Raw genomic sequence first — 13,331 nt, forward strand, 5'->3', positions numbered from 1 at the left:
CTTGAGTTGTTTTCATGGGATTGGCTTCAACAGACAGTTAATATCTTTCTCCCAGGGTCGGAATGGCTAATACCACAGGGCATGATTTAAAGTGAACGGGAGGATTTCTACACAGAGAGTGGTGGCTGCCTGGAGTGTGCAGCCAGTGGTGGTAGTGGAAGTAAATACACCAGAGGCATTTCAATGGGCACAGAAATGTGCAGAGATTGGGGAGGTTAAAGACATTGTGTCGGCAGAAGAGATTAATTACACATCTCTTTACTGTTTTAATTTGGCACAACATTGTGGGCAGAAGGGCCTTTTCCTTTGCTACATGAGTGACATGCACAAAATGTTGGAGGAACTCGGGAATTCATCAACCTGCCCTAATGAAGGATCTTGGCACAAAATGTTAGACTGTTGAGAATCAAGGTTTAATATTACTGACATACTGTATGTCATGAAATTTGTTGTTTTATGGCAGCAATGCACTGATTGATAGTGTGTGTGTGTAAATATACACACACATGCACAGAAAATTAAGTTAAATAAGTAGTGCTAAAAGAGTACCAAAATAGCGAGGTAGTATTCATGGGTTGTTCTTTGACGTTCATAGGCTGGTTCTTTCCTCTTGATAGATGTTGCTGAGTTGCTCCAGCATTTTGTGTGTGTTCCTCTAGATTTCCAACATCTGCAGAATCTCTTGTGTTCAGTATGATTTATGTTCACTGTTGTTTCCTTCCAGGCCCATTCTTGCTGCAGTGTTACCAGGTGGGGAGTCAGCCCAGCACCGCCATGTTCCACAGTGAGGAAAACGGATCCAAAGGAATGGACCCACTCGTCCTCATTGATGCCATCGCCATCTGCATGGCTTATGAGGAAAAGGAGCTCTGCAAAATAGGAGAGGTGGCTCTGGCTGTCATCTTTGATGTGGCAAGCATCATCTTGGGCTCGAAGGAACGGGTTAGTGGTTCCAAATTTCTGAATACAAATATGCAGCATAATATCTTTAAAAGATACCGTGCAGTGTATTCACAAGCTGAAGAGATGCTGCAGGTGCTGGAAACCCAGAATAACACACAAAAAATGCTGGAGGAACTCAGCAGGACAGGCGGCATCTATGGAGAGGAATAAACTGCTGACATTTCAGACGAAGACCCTTCATCAGGTCACCAGGAGCCTTCATTGCAGTAACCATCAGATAGCACAGTTCGGGTGTTGTAGTTTGGAGTTCAGTTCTGATGATGTCTGAAGGGAGTTTGCACGTTCTCCACATGAGCAAGTGGGTATCCTCGGGGTGCTGTGGTTTCCTTCCACTGTCCAAAGATGTACTGTTGGTAGGTTAATTGGTCATTGTAAATTGTCATGTGGTTAGGCGAGGATTAAATAAGTGGGTTGCTGGAAGGTCTGTTCCACCTGGTAACTCTAAATAAATAATTAAAAATAATTAAATACCTTGAACTTATACAGAGCTGCTTGCAACCTCACGTTACCTTAGAGTGCTTTATAACCAGTGCAGTGCTTCTACCGTGCTGTTGGACTGTGGAAAATTCAGCTGCCAGTTAGCGCGCAGCAAGCTCCCACTGTGATGTTACTATGAGCAGATGGCCACTGTCAATTAAAAGCAAAGCAAAGGATAAACATTAACACATGAGACTGCAGATGCTGGAATATGAGCAACATACAAAGTGCTGAAGGAACTCAACAGGGCAGAGAAATGAACAGTTAACATTTTGGGTTGAGACCCTTTGTCTGGGCTGTAGTCTGCCTGACCTGCTGAGTCCCTCCAGCACTTAGTATGTTGCCAAGTATAACTGCTGGCCTTTGGTGCATTCATTTCAGAATTTTTGGGAATATAATTTTAAAACTGAGGTGCATATGATCGTCTCACAGAATCTCTGGAAACTGGAGTTTATAGGGGCTAGATTTTATGAGATATTTAGAGTGAAAGTTGGTGCATTTTTGAAAGATTAAGAAATTGAAGATTATGGGGAACAGTCACAGAAGAAATTGGGGAAGATTCCATGATTTTCCTCTCTCTTCACCATCTGGTATAAAGAGTATGTATGCTGTGTGTTATGTTGGTTTCTTAATGTCACCTGCATATAGATACAGTGAAAAGGTTGTGCATACTGTTTATACAGGTTAGATCATTACACAGTGCATTGAGCTAGAACAGGATAAAACAATAAAAATGCAGAATAAAGTGTAACAGCTACAGAGAGTGTAGTGCAGATAGACAATAAGAGAGAAGATCTTATGTTAACTGGAGCTGTGTGTCTGTGATGCTGCAGACAAGTTGGTCGTTGTACCCGTACCTTACCATTTTTGTGCACGTGACAATAAACTTGACCTGATAGGGCCTCAGACAGAATGCCTTTGGTTATATTCAATGAGAGGGCAGACTTGAGTTCTAACAACCTTAGCAACAAACATAAAATGCTGGAGGAACTCAGCAGGTCATACAGCACCTATCGAGAGGAATAAACAGTTGATGTTTCCAGCCGAGACCCTTCACCCGCCCCAAAACGTTGACTGTTTATTCATTTCTATAGATGTTGCCTGGCCTGCTGAGTTCCTCCAGCATTTTGTGTGTTGCTGTTCTGGATTTCCAGCATCTGCAGAACGTCTTGTGTTTTTGAATACTCTTATTCTGCTCCAATGTTCTTATAGTCTTTAGACTCCCCTACTTCAGTGAAGTGTCATCGATTTTCTTTTTATATACTCAGATGCAACAGGGCATACAGTTCTCAGATTAACATCTCATCTGTAAAGCTGATATCTGGAATGTCTTAAACTTCTGACGTGACAATTTGTAAAATTCCTCTAGGCATGCCTGCTGCCTTTGTTCTCGTACATCGTTGAGCGTCTCTGTGCCTGCTGTTACGAACAAGCCTGGTACGCTAAACTTGGAGGTGTCGTCTCCATCAAGTTCCTAATGGAACGCCTCCCTTTGATCTGGGTCCTGCAGAATCAGCAAACCTTTCTCAAGGCTCTCCTCTTTGTCATGATGGATCTGACGGGAGAGGTACTGTGTTTTTCTTATGTGGCGGTCACAAGAGGGTCATGATGTGTTTTGTGTGGCTCAAATCATAGTCGTAGAGCACCACAGGACTTCAGCCCATCAGTCCATCTAGTTCATCTCTTACCTGTATAGACAGTGACCTGTTGTGACTTCGCATGGCAGTGTCAGTGGTAAATGAACGTTCAATCACACGGCTTTTAGATATGAGTTGGGCCATCAGTGTAATCCTGGTTGAATGGTTATTGATATTTGATTGAAGTAAATATAATCTCAGTTAAGTTGATTATCTAAATAACTAATCTGGCCTTGTGTATATATAAACAGCATGCAGCTTTGTGTGTGTGTGTAATAGAGTCATAGAGCACTACAGGCCCTTTGGCCCATCTAGTCTGTGCTGAGCTATTATTCTGCCCAGTCCCTGGACCATAACCCTCCATGCCCCTCCCATTTATGCAAACTTCTCATAAATGTTGAAATCAGCCCCGCTTCTACCTCTTCCGCTGGCAGCTTATTCCACAGTTGCACCACTACCCACCCTGCGAGCTGCTTTTCCAGGTGCTGGAACCTGAAGCAAATAACAGACTTCTGGAGGAGGAACTCAACAGGTCAGGCAACATACATGGAGAGAAATGGAGAGTCGACATTTCGGGTCAAGGCCCTTCCCCTGGACTGAAAGAAAGAGGGGAGATTGGCGGCGTTAAACAGTAGCTCCTGTCTAGTGCAAATCCAGAGATAAATTTCTGTTCTGCAATTTCCAATCAGCTGGTGTTGCCTTGTTCTGAAGCTTGGTATTGGTACCCAGAGCACAGACAGTTCTTTTGGCCCATTGAATCTGTACCAGCCATCAACCCATTGCATCCTATATTAATGCCACCTTTTATTCTCACATTCCTATTAGCTCTCCCAACCCTTAGCTTGTATCACTAATGCACTAGGGGAAACTTACAGCGGCCGGTTGTCCTACCGATCCGCTCGTTCAACGGCTTATAGGTTAGAGTTAGTGAGTTGTGGGCATGTTATGTTAGTGACGGAAGCATAAAGACAGTTGTGGGCTTCACCTAGCACAAGGGTTCCCAACCTGGGGTACACGGACCCCTTGGTTAATGATTGGGGTCCATGCCATTAAAAAGGTTGGGAACCCCTGACCTAGTACATCCTCAGACTGTGTTGGTCATTGATACAAACGATGCTCTTCGCTGTGTGTTTTGATGTACATGTAAGACAAAAAGCTAATCTTTAATCTTTAGAAACATTTAAAAGACCTTTTAGATAGTTGTATAAATGTACAATGAATGGAAGGACATGGACATTGTGTCGGCAGAAGGGGTTTGTTTATCTAGGCATTTAATTACTGGTTTAAGCACAATATTGTGGGCTGAAGGGCCTGTTCCTGTACTGCCTGGTGTTCTTGATGCATGTTCAAATTGCTGAGCTCCAGTCTAAGTGGATGAAAGTCTATGAAATCTAGCCTGTAAATCAAGTAAAGCTTATTTGAATATAGTTTAGTCAGTAAGTCAGGTAGTAAATTGGATTTGACATTGGCTTTGCAGGAGAACCCAGAGAGTGGTAAAGATGTTCGCCTCTGACTGGAGTGGTGTGCTGCAGCAACCAGTGCTGGGCCTGTTGCTGTTTGTCATCTGTATCAGTGATCTGGATGATAACGTGGTTAACTGGATCAGCAGATTTGCAGATGACAACAAGATTGGGGTGTAGTGGGCAGCAAGCTTGCAATGAGGTCTGGACCAGTTGGAAAAATGGACTGAAAAATAGCAGATGGAATTTAATGTGGACAAGTGTGAGGTGTCCACTTTGGGAGGACAGACCAGGAAAGGACTTCCACTGTTCACTGTGTGCATGCGAGAGATCTGAGAATCGAGATCCATGATTCCTAGAAAGTAGCATCACAGGTAGATAGGGTTGTAAAGAAAGCTTTTGGCACATTGGCCTTCATAAATCAATACATTGAGTGCAGGAGTTGGGATATATTGTTGAAGTTGTATGAGATGTTGCTGAGGCCTAGTTTGGAGTATTGCATGCCGCTCTGGTTACCTACCTACAGGAAAGATTTCAATAAGCTTGAAGGAGTGCGGAGACAATTTACAAGGATTTAAGATTTGCCAGGACTTGAGCACCTGAGTTATAGGGAAAGGTTGAATTAGTTAGAACTTTATTCCCTATTGCATAGGGGAGTGAAGGAAGATTTAATAGAGGTATACAAAATTAAAATGGGTATAGGTAGGGTAAATGCAAAGAGGAGTTTTTCACTGAGATTAGGTGGGACCAGAACTAGAGATTATGGGTTAAGGGTGAAATACGAAATGTTTGAGAACGTGAGGGGGAACTTCTTCACTCAGGGTGGTAAGAGAGTGGAATGAGCTGCTGGTGGAAGTGGTGGATGTGGGTTCATTTCAACACTTAACAGAAATTTTAGATAGGTACATGGTTGGGAAGGGGTATGGTCCAGCTGCAGATTGATGGAACTAAGCAGATTAATGGTATAGGTAAGCTGAAGGACGTGTTTCTTTGCTGTACTGTCTGACTCTATATGCATATGCTCAGGTAACTATGCTGATCATTTTATATGATAAAATGGGACTATATTTATAGAAATGCTTAACTGTGAGTCTCTTATATAGGCATTTGTTCATCTACGAGAAATAATGATTCTTGTAAAAACCAGTGATAGCGCACAATTATTTACCAAAGAGAGAAGACTATTACTACGGCAACGTTAGACACAGAGCTGAAAGAGCCTTCGGCTGTGTCTGTCCTAGATAGCACGGTGCTTGCTGTGTGCACTGAATATCCCCTGCAATGTCAGCTCTACCTGTAGTGCATATATTTCATGTGAAAAGCAGTTTCACATTTAGCACTGAACACATCTTGCAGAGAGGATGATCTGACCTGAAATTAAATGTTCGGCAAAAGAGAGTTCAATGCTGGAAACAAACATAATTCTGAAGATGTACAGCAGTGGAAAGATTAATAGGAATTCAATTTTTGGTTTGGAGACTTTAGGTGAGGTGGCATGACTATGACCAACAGTGGCATGGTAGCTCAGCAATTAGCTTAACGCTATTACAATACCAGTGATCAACGTTTGGTGTTCGATTCCTACCACTGTCTGTAAGGAGTTGCTTCATTCTCTCCATGACCGAGTGGGTTTCCTCTGTGTGCTCTAGTTTTCCTCACTGGTTAGGGTCAGCAACTTGTGGCCGTGGCTGTGTCACCTATGGGTGGCCCTCAGCGCAGAATGTTGGTCATTAACACAATTGACCTATTTCACTGTATTTTTCAATGTTATGTGACACTAATCATTAATATACGTCCAAAATAAAAAATCATGTATTTGTGTAGTGACCTTAACATTATAATACATTCCAGGGTTCTTCAAGGGAGTAATGGTGATGAAAGCTTGGCATTGTACCATACATTGAAAGATTGGGTCAGCTTGGTCAGGCACAAATGTTTGTCTTAAAAGAGAGAGCGAGAGAGAGAGAGAGAAAGAAAATGAATGAATTTGAGCTTAGAATCCAGGTATTTTAGGGCGCATACCTCTGCAGGAGTAATTTAAAATCGTGGATGGAGGATTGGAGAAGTTTGGAGATCTCTAGAGTCCTTTCTGGGTTGGGAGAGGTTGGAGATGAGATGGGAAGCTGGTATCAATTTGAAAATCAAGGTATTACTGAACTGGGGAACAAATGAAAGCCAGTGGTGTTGTAATTGACAAGCAAAATGCTGCAGGAAGTGTGCAATTAAAAGAGAAAATGCTGGGATTATTTACCAGGCCTAACAACATACCAGGAAATGGTTAACATTACAGGGCAATGGCCTTTCATCGTTGCTCATGAACAGGCCAACAACAAAATAACATGATACAAATGCTGGCGGTGGTTTCCTGTTGAAGTTTTGCCCAAGGGGATAATTCTGCTACTCCCTAGGTTTCAAATGGTGCGGTTGCAATGGCCAAGACGACGTTGGAACAGCTGCTGGTTCGCTGTGCCACTCCCCTGAAGGATGAGGAGAAGTCGGAAGAGTTACTGACGGCTCAGGAGAAGTCCTTCCACCACGTGACCCACGACCTGGTGCGCGAAGTGACCTCCCCAAACTCCACCGTGCGGAAGCAGGCCATGCATTCCTTGCAGGTACTTGCCCAGGTGACGGGCAAAAGTGTGACGGAGATCATGGAGCCTCATAAAGAGGTAACTGAATCACGTGTAATCTTGTGTAATTTGTAAGTTGGTTTATTATTGTCATGTCTACCAAAGTACAGTGGAAGATCTTGTTTTGCATGTCACTTCACCACATCAGTGCATTGAGGTAGTACAAGGGAAAGCAATAGCAGAATGCAGAATAAACATAACAGCTTCAGAGAAAGTGCAGTGCAGGCAGGCCAATAAGATCACAACGAGGTAGACTGTGAGGTCAATAGTCCTTCTTATCATACCAGTGGACTGTTCAATAGTCTGATAAGATTGAAATAGAAGCTGTCTTTGAGCCTGGTGGTATGCACTTTCAGGCTTTTGTAGGTTCTACCCGATGGACTGGGGGAGAAGAGTGTCCGGGGTGGGTGGGGTTTGATAATACTGGCTGCTTTACCAAGGCAGTAAGAAGCGTAGACAGAGTCCATGGAGGAGAGGCTGGTTTCCGTGATGATCTGAGCTGTGTCCACAACTCTCTGCAGTTTCTTGCAGTCATGGGCAGAGCAGTTGCCTTACCAAGCTGTGATGCATCCAGATTGGCTGCTTTGATTAAAAACTGGTGAGGATCAATGCAGTTGTGAATTTCTTCAGCCTCCTAAGGGTGTAGAGGTCCTGGTGATTATTCCTTTGCCAATATTGCAACATGGATAATTTGAGACTTTTAGTTTTTAGTGAACCCAAGTTTCCAAACAGCACGTTGGAGATACTAAATGCTAGAAGAGCTCAGTAGGTCTGTGGGAGGAAAGGAATTGCTGTTGTTTCAGGTTGAAATCCTGAAGTTCCTGCTGATTGTTGGTTCATTAGCATACTTTTTTTGCCACAGTGTTTCTGTGATTCATGTTGTGCATTGTACACGTCAGTGGAACTGAAACGTGGACTGATTGCAAATTGACCTTGGACTTTTCCATGTGCCACCAGGTCCTACAAGACATGGTTCCACCTAAGAAGCACTTGTTACGACATCAGCCAGCAAATGCTCAGATTGGGTTGATGGAAGGAAATACATTTTGCACCACCCTACAACCCAGGCTGTTCACCATGGATCTTAACGTGGTGGAGCACAAAGTCTTTTATACAGAGGTAAGATGATGGGTTGGCCTCTTTCCTCAGCAATTCTCCACATCCGCCTGAGTTCTCTCCTGCCTTCCTCTGTGGTCACTTATTTTAATGAATGAACATTTAATGGCTCTGCATCGGTACCTAAATAGTTTTGGGCCCCATATTTAAGAAAGGACATGCTGCAATTGGAGATGGTCCAGAAGAGGTTCATGGGAATGATCCCAGGAATGAAAACGTTAATGTATCAGGATTGTTTGATGTCTCTGGGTCTGTAGTTGTACAGTTTGGCCACTTATTTAAGAAAGGATACAGTGGCATTGGAGGACGTCCAATGGAGGTTCATGGGAATGATCCTGAGGATGAAAGAGTTAACATATGAAGAGCTTTTGATGACTCTGGGCTTGTACTCACTGGAGTTTAGAAGCATGAAGGGAGATCTCATTGAAATCTATCGGATATTGACAAGCCTAGATAGAGTGAATGTGAAGAGGATGTTTCCAATAGTGGGAGAGTCAAGGATCAGAGGGTACAGTCTCAGAGTAGAAGGATGTTACTTTAGGACAGGGATGAGGAAGAAGTTCTCTAGCCAGAGGGTGGTGAATCTGTGGAAATCATTGCCACAGACATCTGTGGGAGCTGTCATTGGGTATATTTAAAGTGGAGGTTGATAGGTTGTTGTTTGGCTAAGGGCATCAAAAGTTACAGAGAGAAGGTGGGAGAATGGAGTTGAGAGGGATGATAAATCAGCTGTGACTGAGTGGTGGAAAGACTCAATGGGCTGAATGACCTAATTCTGCTCCTATGTCTTAGAGTCTTGTTGTCTTGAGCAGTTTGCCTTCACCAAGCTGAAGCTATTGTGATAGAATGGGAAATTGCTGTCCAACAAGTCATTGATTCAAAAAGAAAATCCAGTTACTGTGACTGATGATATAGATTTTGAAGAATCCTTTTTAATAAGTTCAGCCTTGCTAGGTTTATGTCCACAACGCTCTCACTAGCATTTTAATTTCAAGTCTATCCATGCACCTAGCAATCAGAGACAAGACAGAATCATTTACTTCAGGCGGATACATGTCTTGGACAATTCGATTCACCAGTGTATTAGGGTGTCAACATTTCTGCGCATCAGTCAGGAGACTGGACAGTTGCTACAGAGCTCAAAGACATGCAGTCTTACGCAGGAAGATGCCTGAGGGAGTACTGCACTTGTCTTTCATATTAACTTTTAAACCAAGAGCCTGCCTCTCCTCTTGGGTACCCTCAACCTCCCACCCACCCAGGTATTGTTTTACGAAGATCAAAGTTCAAAGTAAATTTATTATCACAGTACATATACAATATATCACCATATACTACTTTGAGTTTCATTTTATTTTGAGCATTTACTGTAGAACAAAGAAATACAAAAGAATCAATAGAAAAAGTACACATTCGAGTTGTTTTGTTATGTCTGTCCTCTCCCTGTGAAAGGGAACTCCTTTTTTCCCTTTATTGGGGAGAGGGAGAGAACCTGTTGTATGTTCAATTGTCAAGAGAACCATTAGTTTTTGTTGTACTCCAAGCCGAGGTCTTTATTGGGGGCTTTGCTGTTGCACGCTTGGTGGGTGGAGGGTGCTGATGTTTTATTGCGGAAGTGGGTGGAGGAGAGGAGGGTTGTTTGCTGCTGCTTGTGTGCGGGAGGGGGTAGTGAAGAGCTTTGGGGTTCTAACATCTTAACTGTCATTCATTCTGTAGGGCACTCTTCGGTCTTCATAGATATCTGAAGAATGAAAATTTTCAGGATGTATATTGCATACATTTCTCTGATATTAAATGAAACTATAGGCATCCGTTAGTCTCGTGAGATCATAGATTTGTGCCTTGGAAAGTCTCCAGGGCGCAGGCCTTGGCAGGGCTCCCCTCTGCACGCCACCGATGTTGTCCAAGGGAAGGGCAAGGGCTGATACAGCTTGGCACCGGTGTCATCGCAGAGCAATGTGTGGTTAAGTGCCTTGCTCAAGGACACAACATGCTGTCTTAGCTGAGGCTCGAACTAGCGACCTTCAGGTCACTAGACCAACGCCTTAACTTCTTGGCCACTAACAAAGGTGGACAACCAACTAATGTGCAAAAGAAAACAAACTGTGTAAACAAATAATAAACAAACAAACAGGGGGTGGGAGGGTGAGAGAGGAAGAGAAGGTGAGTGAGAGAGAGTACAAGAACATGAGATGTAGACTCCTTGGAAGTTAGTCCACAGGTTTATGGAATCCTGGCCATATGTTAATCTGGGACAACATTGTTTGTTGCCTGTGGGAGTCCAGTTGGTTGAACTTCTCAACCAAATGATTCTCCATTATCAAAGTTGAGTTTATTCTCATGTGCACAAGTCCATGTCTGCATATGTACAATGAAAAACTAACTTACAACAGCATCAGTGGCACACAGCAACAGATAAACAGCGTTAATGAGGAAAACATAAACTATATGCAATTTTATAAGAACACAACTAGAACAAAAAATGGTCTATTTTAGTGCAAAGTGATTGTAGTGTTTCTATACTGAGCTGGTGTTTAGGGTTTGGCCTAAAACTTAGTTTTATGATCAAGAACCAAAACATGAATGTGGGGCTTCAGGCTTCTGTACCTCCTGCCTGATGGTAGCTGTGAGAAGATGGTATGGCCTGGATAGTGGGCATCTTTGATGGTGGATGTTGCCTTCTTGAGGGAATACCTCCCTGTAGATACTACCGATAGAGGGGAGGGATGTGCCTGTGATATGCTGGGCAGGGTCCACTACTCTCTGCAGCTTCTTGCATTACTGCACGTTCAAATTGCCACGCTAGCCTATGATGCAACCAGTCTGGATAATTTCAACTGTGCATTTGTAGAGGTTTATTAGAGTGTGTCGGTGGTTGTGCCTTGGATGTATCTCAGTGAATTTGAAAAGCCTTGGATGTCTGGAGAATGTAAATGATCCACTCTGATTTGAGCTGGGTGGTTATTGTAATTAAGTTCCCAACTGGTTCCCTTTTACGGTGAAACAATCTACCCTTGCACTCAAGCTTGTAACATTCTTCCTGAAGTGATGGTATTCATTTAAAAGTAGCAGTAATGTGTATGTGCTGGGAGTCATTATCAGTAATAAACATCCAAAAGTTGAATACCTTCTGTGTAATGGAGGTTGTCAGTCGATTTGCTGAATGGTTTTTATCTTGTTGCAGTTGCTGAATCTGTGTGAAGCTGATGACAATGCACTCATGAAGCTGCCCTGTTACAAAAGCCTGCCTTCACTCGTGCCTTTACGCATTGCTGCCCTGAGTAAGTGAAACTGGAAACTTAGAGCAGACAGCTCTCAAAGCAACTCACGTGTTCCTCAGAACTACTCTGCAGCAAACTGAGAGCTAGTTTTGGGGAGTACGTAATTTCAAGATATTTAGATGTTTCTTTGCAAGGTGTTAGCATTTAGTATTTTAAAGACCATGTACCAGTTGTTATAGTGGCAGCTGGAGTCAAAGTTCAAAGTAAACTTATTATCAAAGTATGTATATGTCATCATATACAACCCTGAGATTCATTTTCAATTCAGAATCAGGTTTAATATCATCGGCATATGTCGTGAATTTTGTTAACTTCAAGGCAGCAGTACATTGCAACATCTGATAATAGAAAAAGAAAACTGTGAATTACATTAAGTATGTATATTAAATAGTTAAATTAAATAAGTAGTGCAAAAAAAAGGAAACAAAAAGCAAAACTAGTGAGGTGTTCATGGGCTCAATGTCCAATCTGAAATCAGATGGCGATGGGAAGAAGCTGAATCGTGGAGTGTGCCTTCAGGTGTCTGATGCAACATTTAGGAGATGTTTGGATAGGTACATGGATGGGAATGATGTGAAGGGCTGTGATCCAGGTGTGGGTTGATGGGACTAGGCAGAATAACAGTGGCACAGACTAAATGTGCTGAAGAGCCTATTTCTGTGCAGAAGTGGCCCTGGCTCTATTTTGAGTGTGTTGCACATAGATCCTTTGTTCGATTACTCCATCATGTATCTGGTGGAAGGGTGATGTTAGGCTGCTGGAGCAGAGTTGCCACGATAAACCGTGTTTATTCCTTCTCCTATCGTCATTGTTCTGTTTTTGTAAGAGATAAAATTTATCCAGCAATTACTGTAGTTAGAGTAGTGTCACCACAGGTAGCGTAGTGGTTAGTGTTATAGCTTGGGGCATTCTGGAGTTCAGAGTTCAAATCTGGCCCTGTTCTGTAAGGAGTCTCTGTTCTCCTCGTGGAATGTGTGGATTTTCCCCGGGTGCTCCAGTTTTCTCCCACACTCCAAAGACATACCGGTTAGCAGGTTAATTGGCCATTGTAAATTGTCCTGTGATTAGGTTAGGGTTACTCAGGGTTGTGGGTTGAGGGGGCATCGTGGGCCAGAAGGTCCAGTCCATGCTGTATCACCAAATAAATAAACTAATAAACAAAGAAATACGAAATGCAGAGATGCAGTGCATAAACAAGTGAATCTGCACCAGCCATCTGCCACCCCTTCACGCTAATCCTGCACTAAACCCGTTTTATTCGTCCCACGTTCTTACCTACCACCCACCCACATACTGGGGACATTCTACAGTGGCCATTTAACCTAACAAACACACTCGTCTTTTTAAGATGCCATTTGTGGGTAAAGTTTTATGTTAGATTTCCTCTTGGTTCAAGGGAACTCATGCCCAAACCCCACAGGCTGTAAAATTTGGATATACCTCCTAAGAACACAGACTCCAAAGAATATGCCATGGTAATGTGGTGGTTAGTGTGACGCTATTGCAGCTCAGGTCATTGGAGTTCCAAGTTCATTTCCGGCGTCTGTTGTAAGAGAGTTTGTACGTTTTTCCTTTGTGCGTGTGGGTTTACTTCGGATGCTCCGATATCCTTCCACAGTCCAAAGACATACCGGTTAGTAGGTTAATTGGTCATTGTAAATCGTCCTGTGATTTGGCTAAGGTTGAATCAGTAGCTGCTGGGAGGTGCGGCTCATTGGGCCAGAAGGGCCTGTTCCATGCTGTATTTCTAAATAAAAATAAAATAAA

The 13,331-nt window shown here is 42.9% G+C and overlaps 1 protein-coding gene across 2 annotated transcripts in view; it reads left to right on the forward strand.

Moving 5' to 3' along the window:
- Window positions 1-13,331, forward strand: part of trrap (transformation/transcription domain-associated protein) — a 336,919-nt gene that overhangs the window by 66,826 nt on the left and 256,762 nt on the right. For both annotated transcript variants that reach the window (XM_059979022.1, XM_059979023.1), the window contains 5 exons: window positions 725-942; window positions 2,810-3,007; window positions 6,946-7,206; window positions 8,125-8,286; window positions 11,468-11,564. In XM_059979022.1, coding sequence (XP_059835005.1) covers window positions 725-942; window positions 2,810-3,007; window positions 6,946-7,206; window positions 8,125-8,286; window positions 11,468-11,564 — 936 coding nt within the window. The remainder of the gene's footprint in view (window positions 1-724; window positions 943-2,809; window positions 3,008-6,945; window positions 7,207-8,124; window positions 8,287-11,467; window positions 11,565-13,331) is intronic.

Source organism: Hypanus sabinus, chromosome 9 (assembly GCF_030144855.1).
Source record: "Hypanus sabinus isolate sHypSab1 chromosome 9, sHypSab1.hap1, whole genome shotgun sequence".
Taxonomy (NCBI): domain Eukaryota; kingdom Metazoa; phylum Chordata; class Chondrichthyes; order Myliobatiformes; family Dasyatidae; genus Hypanus; species Hypanus sabinus.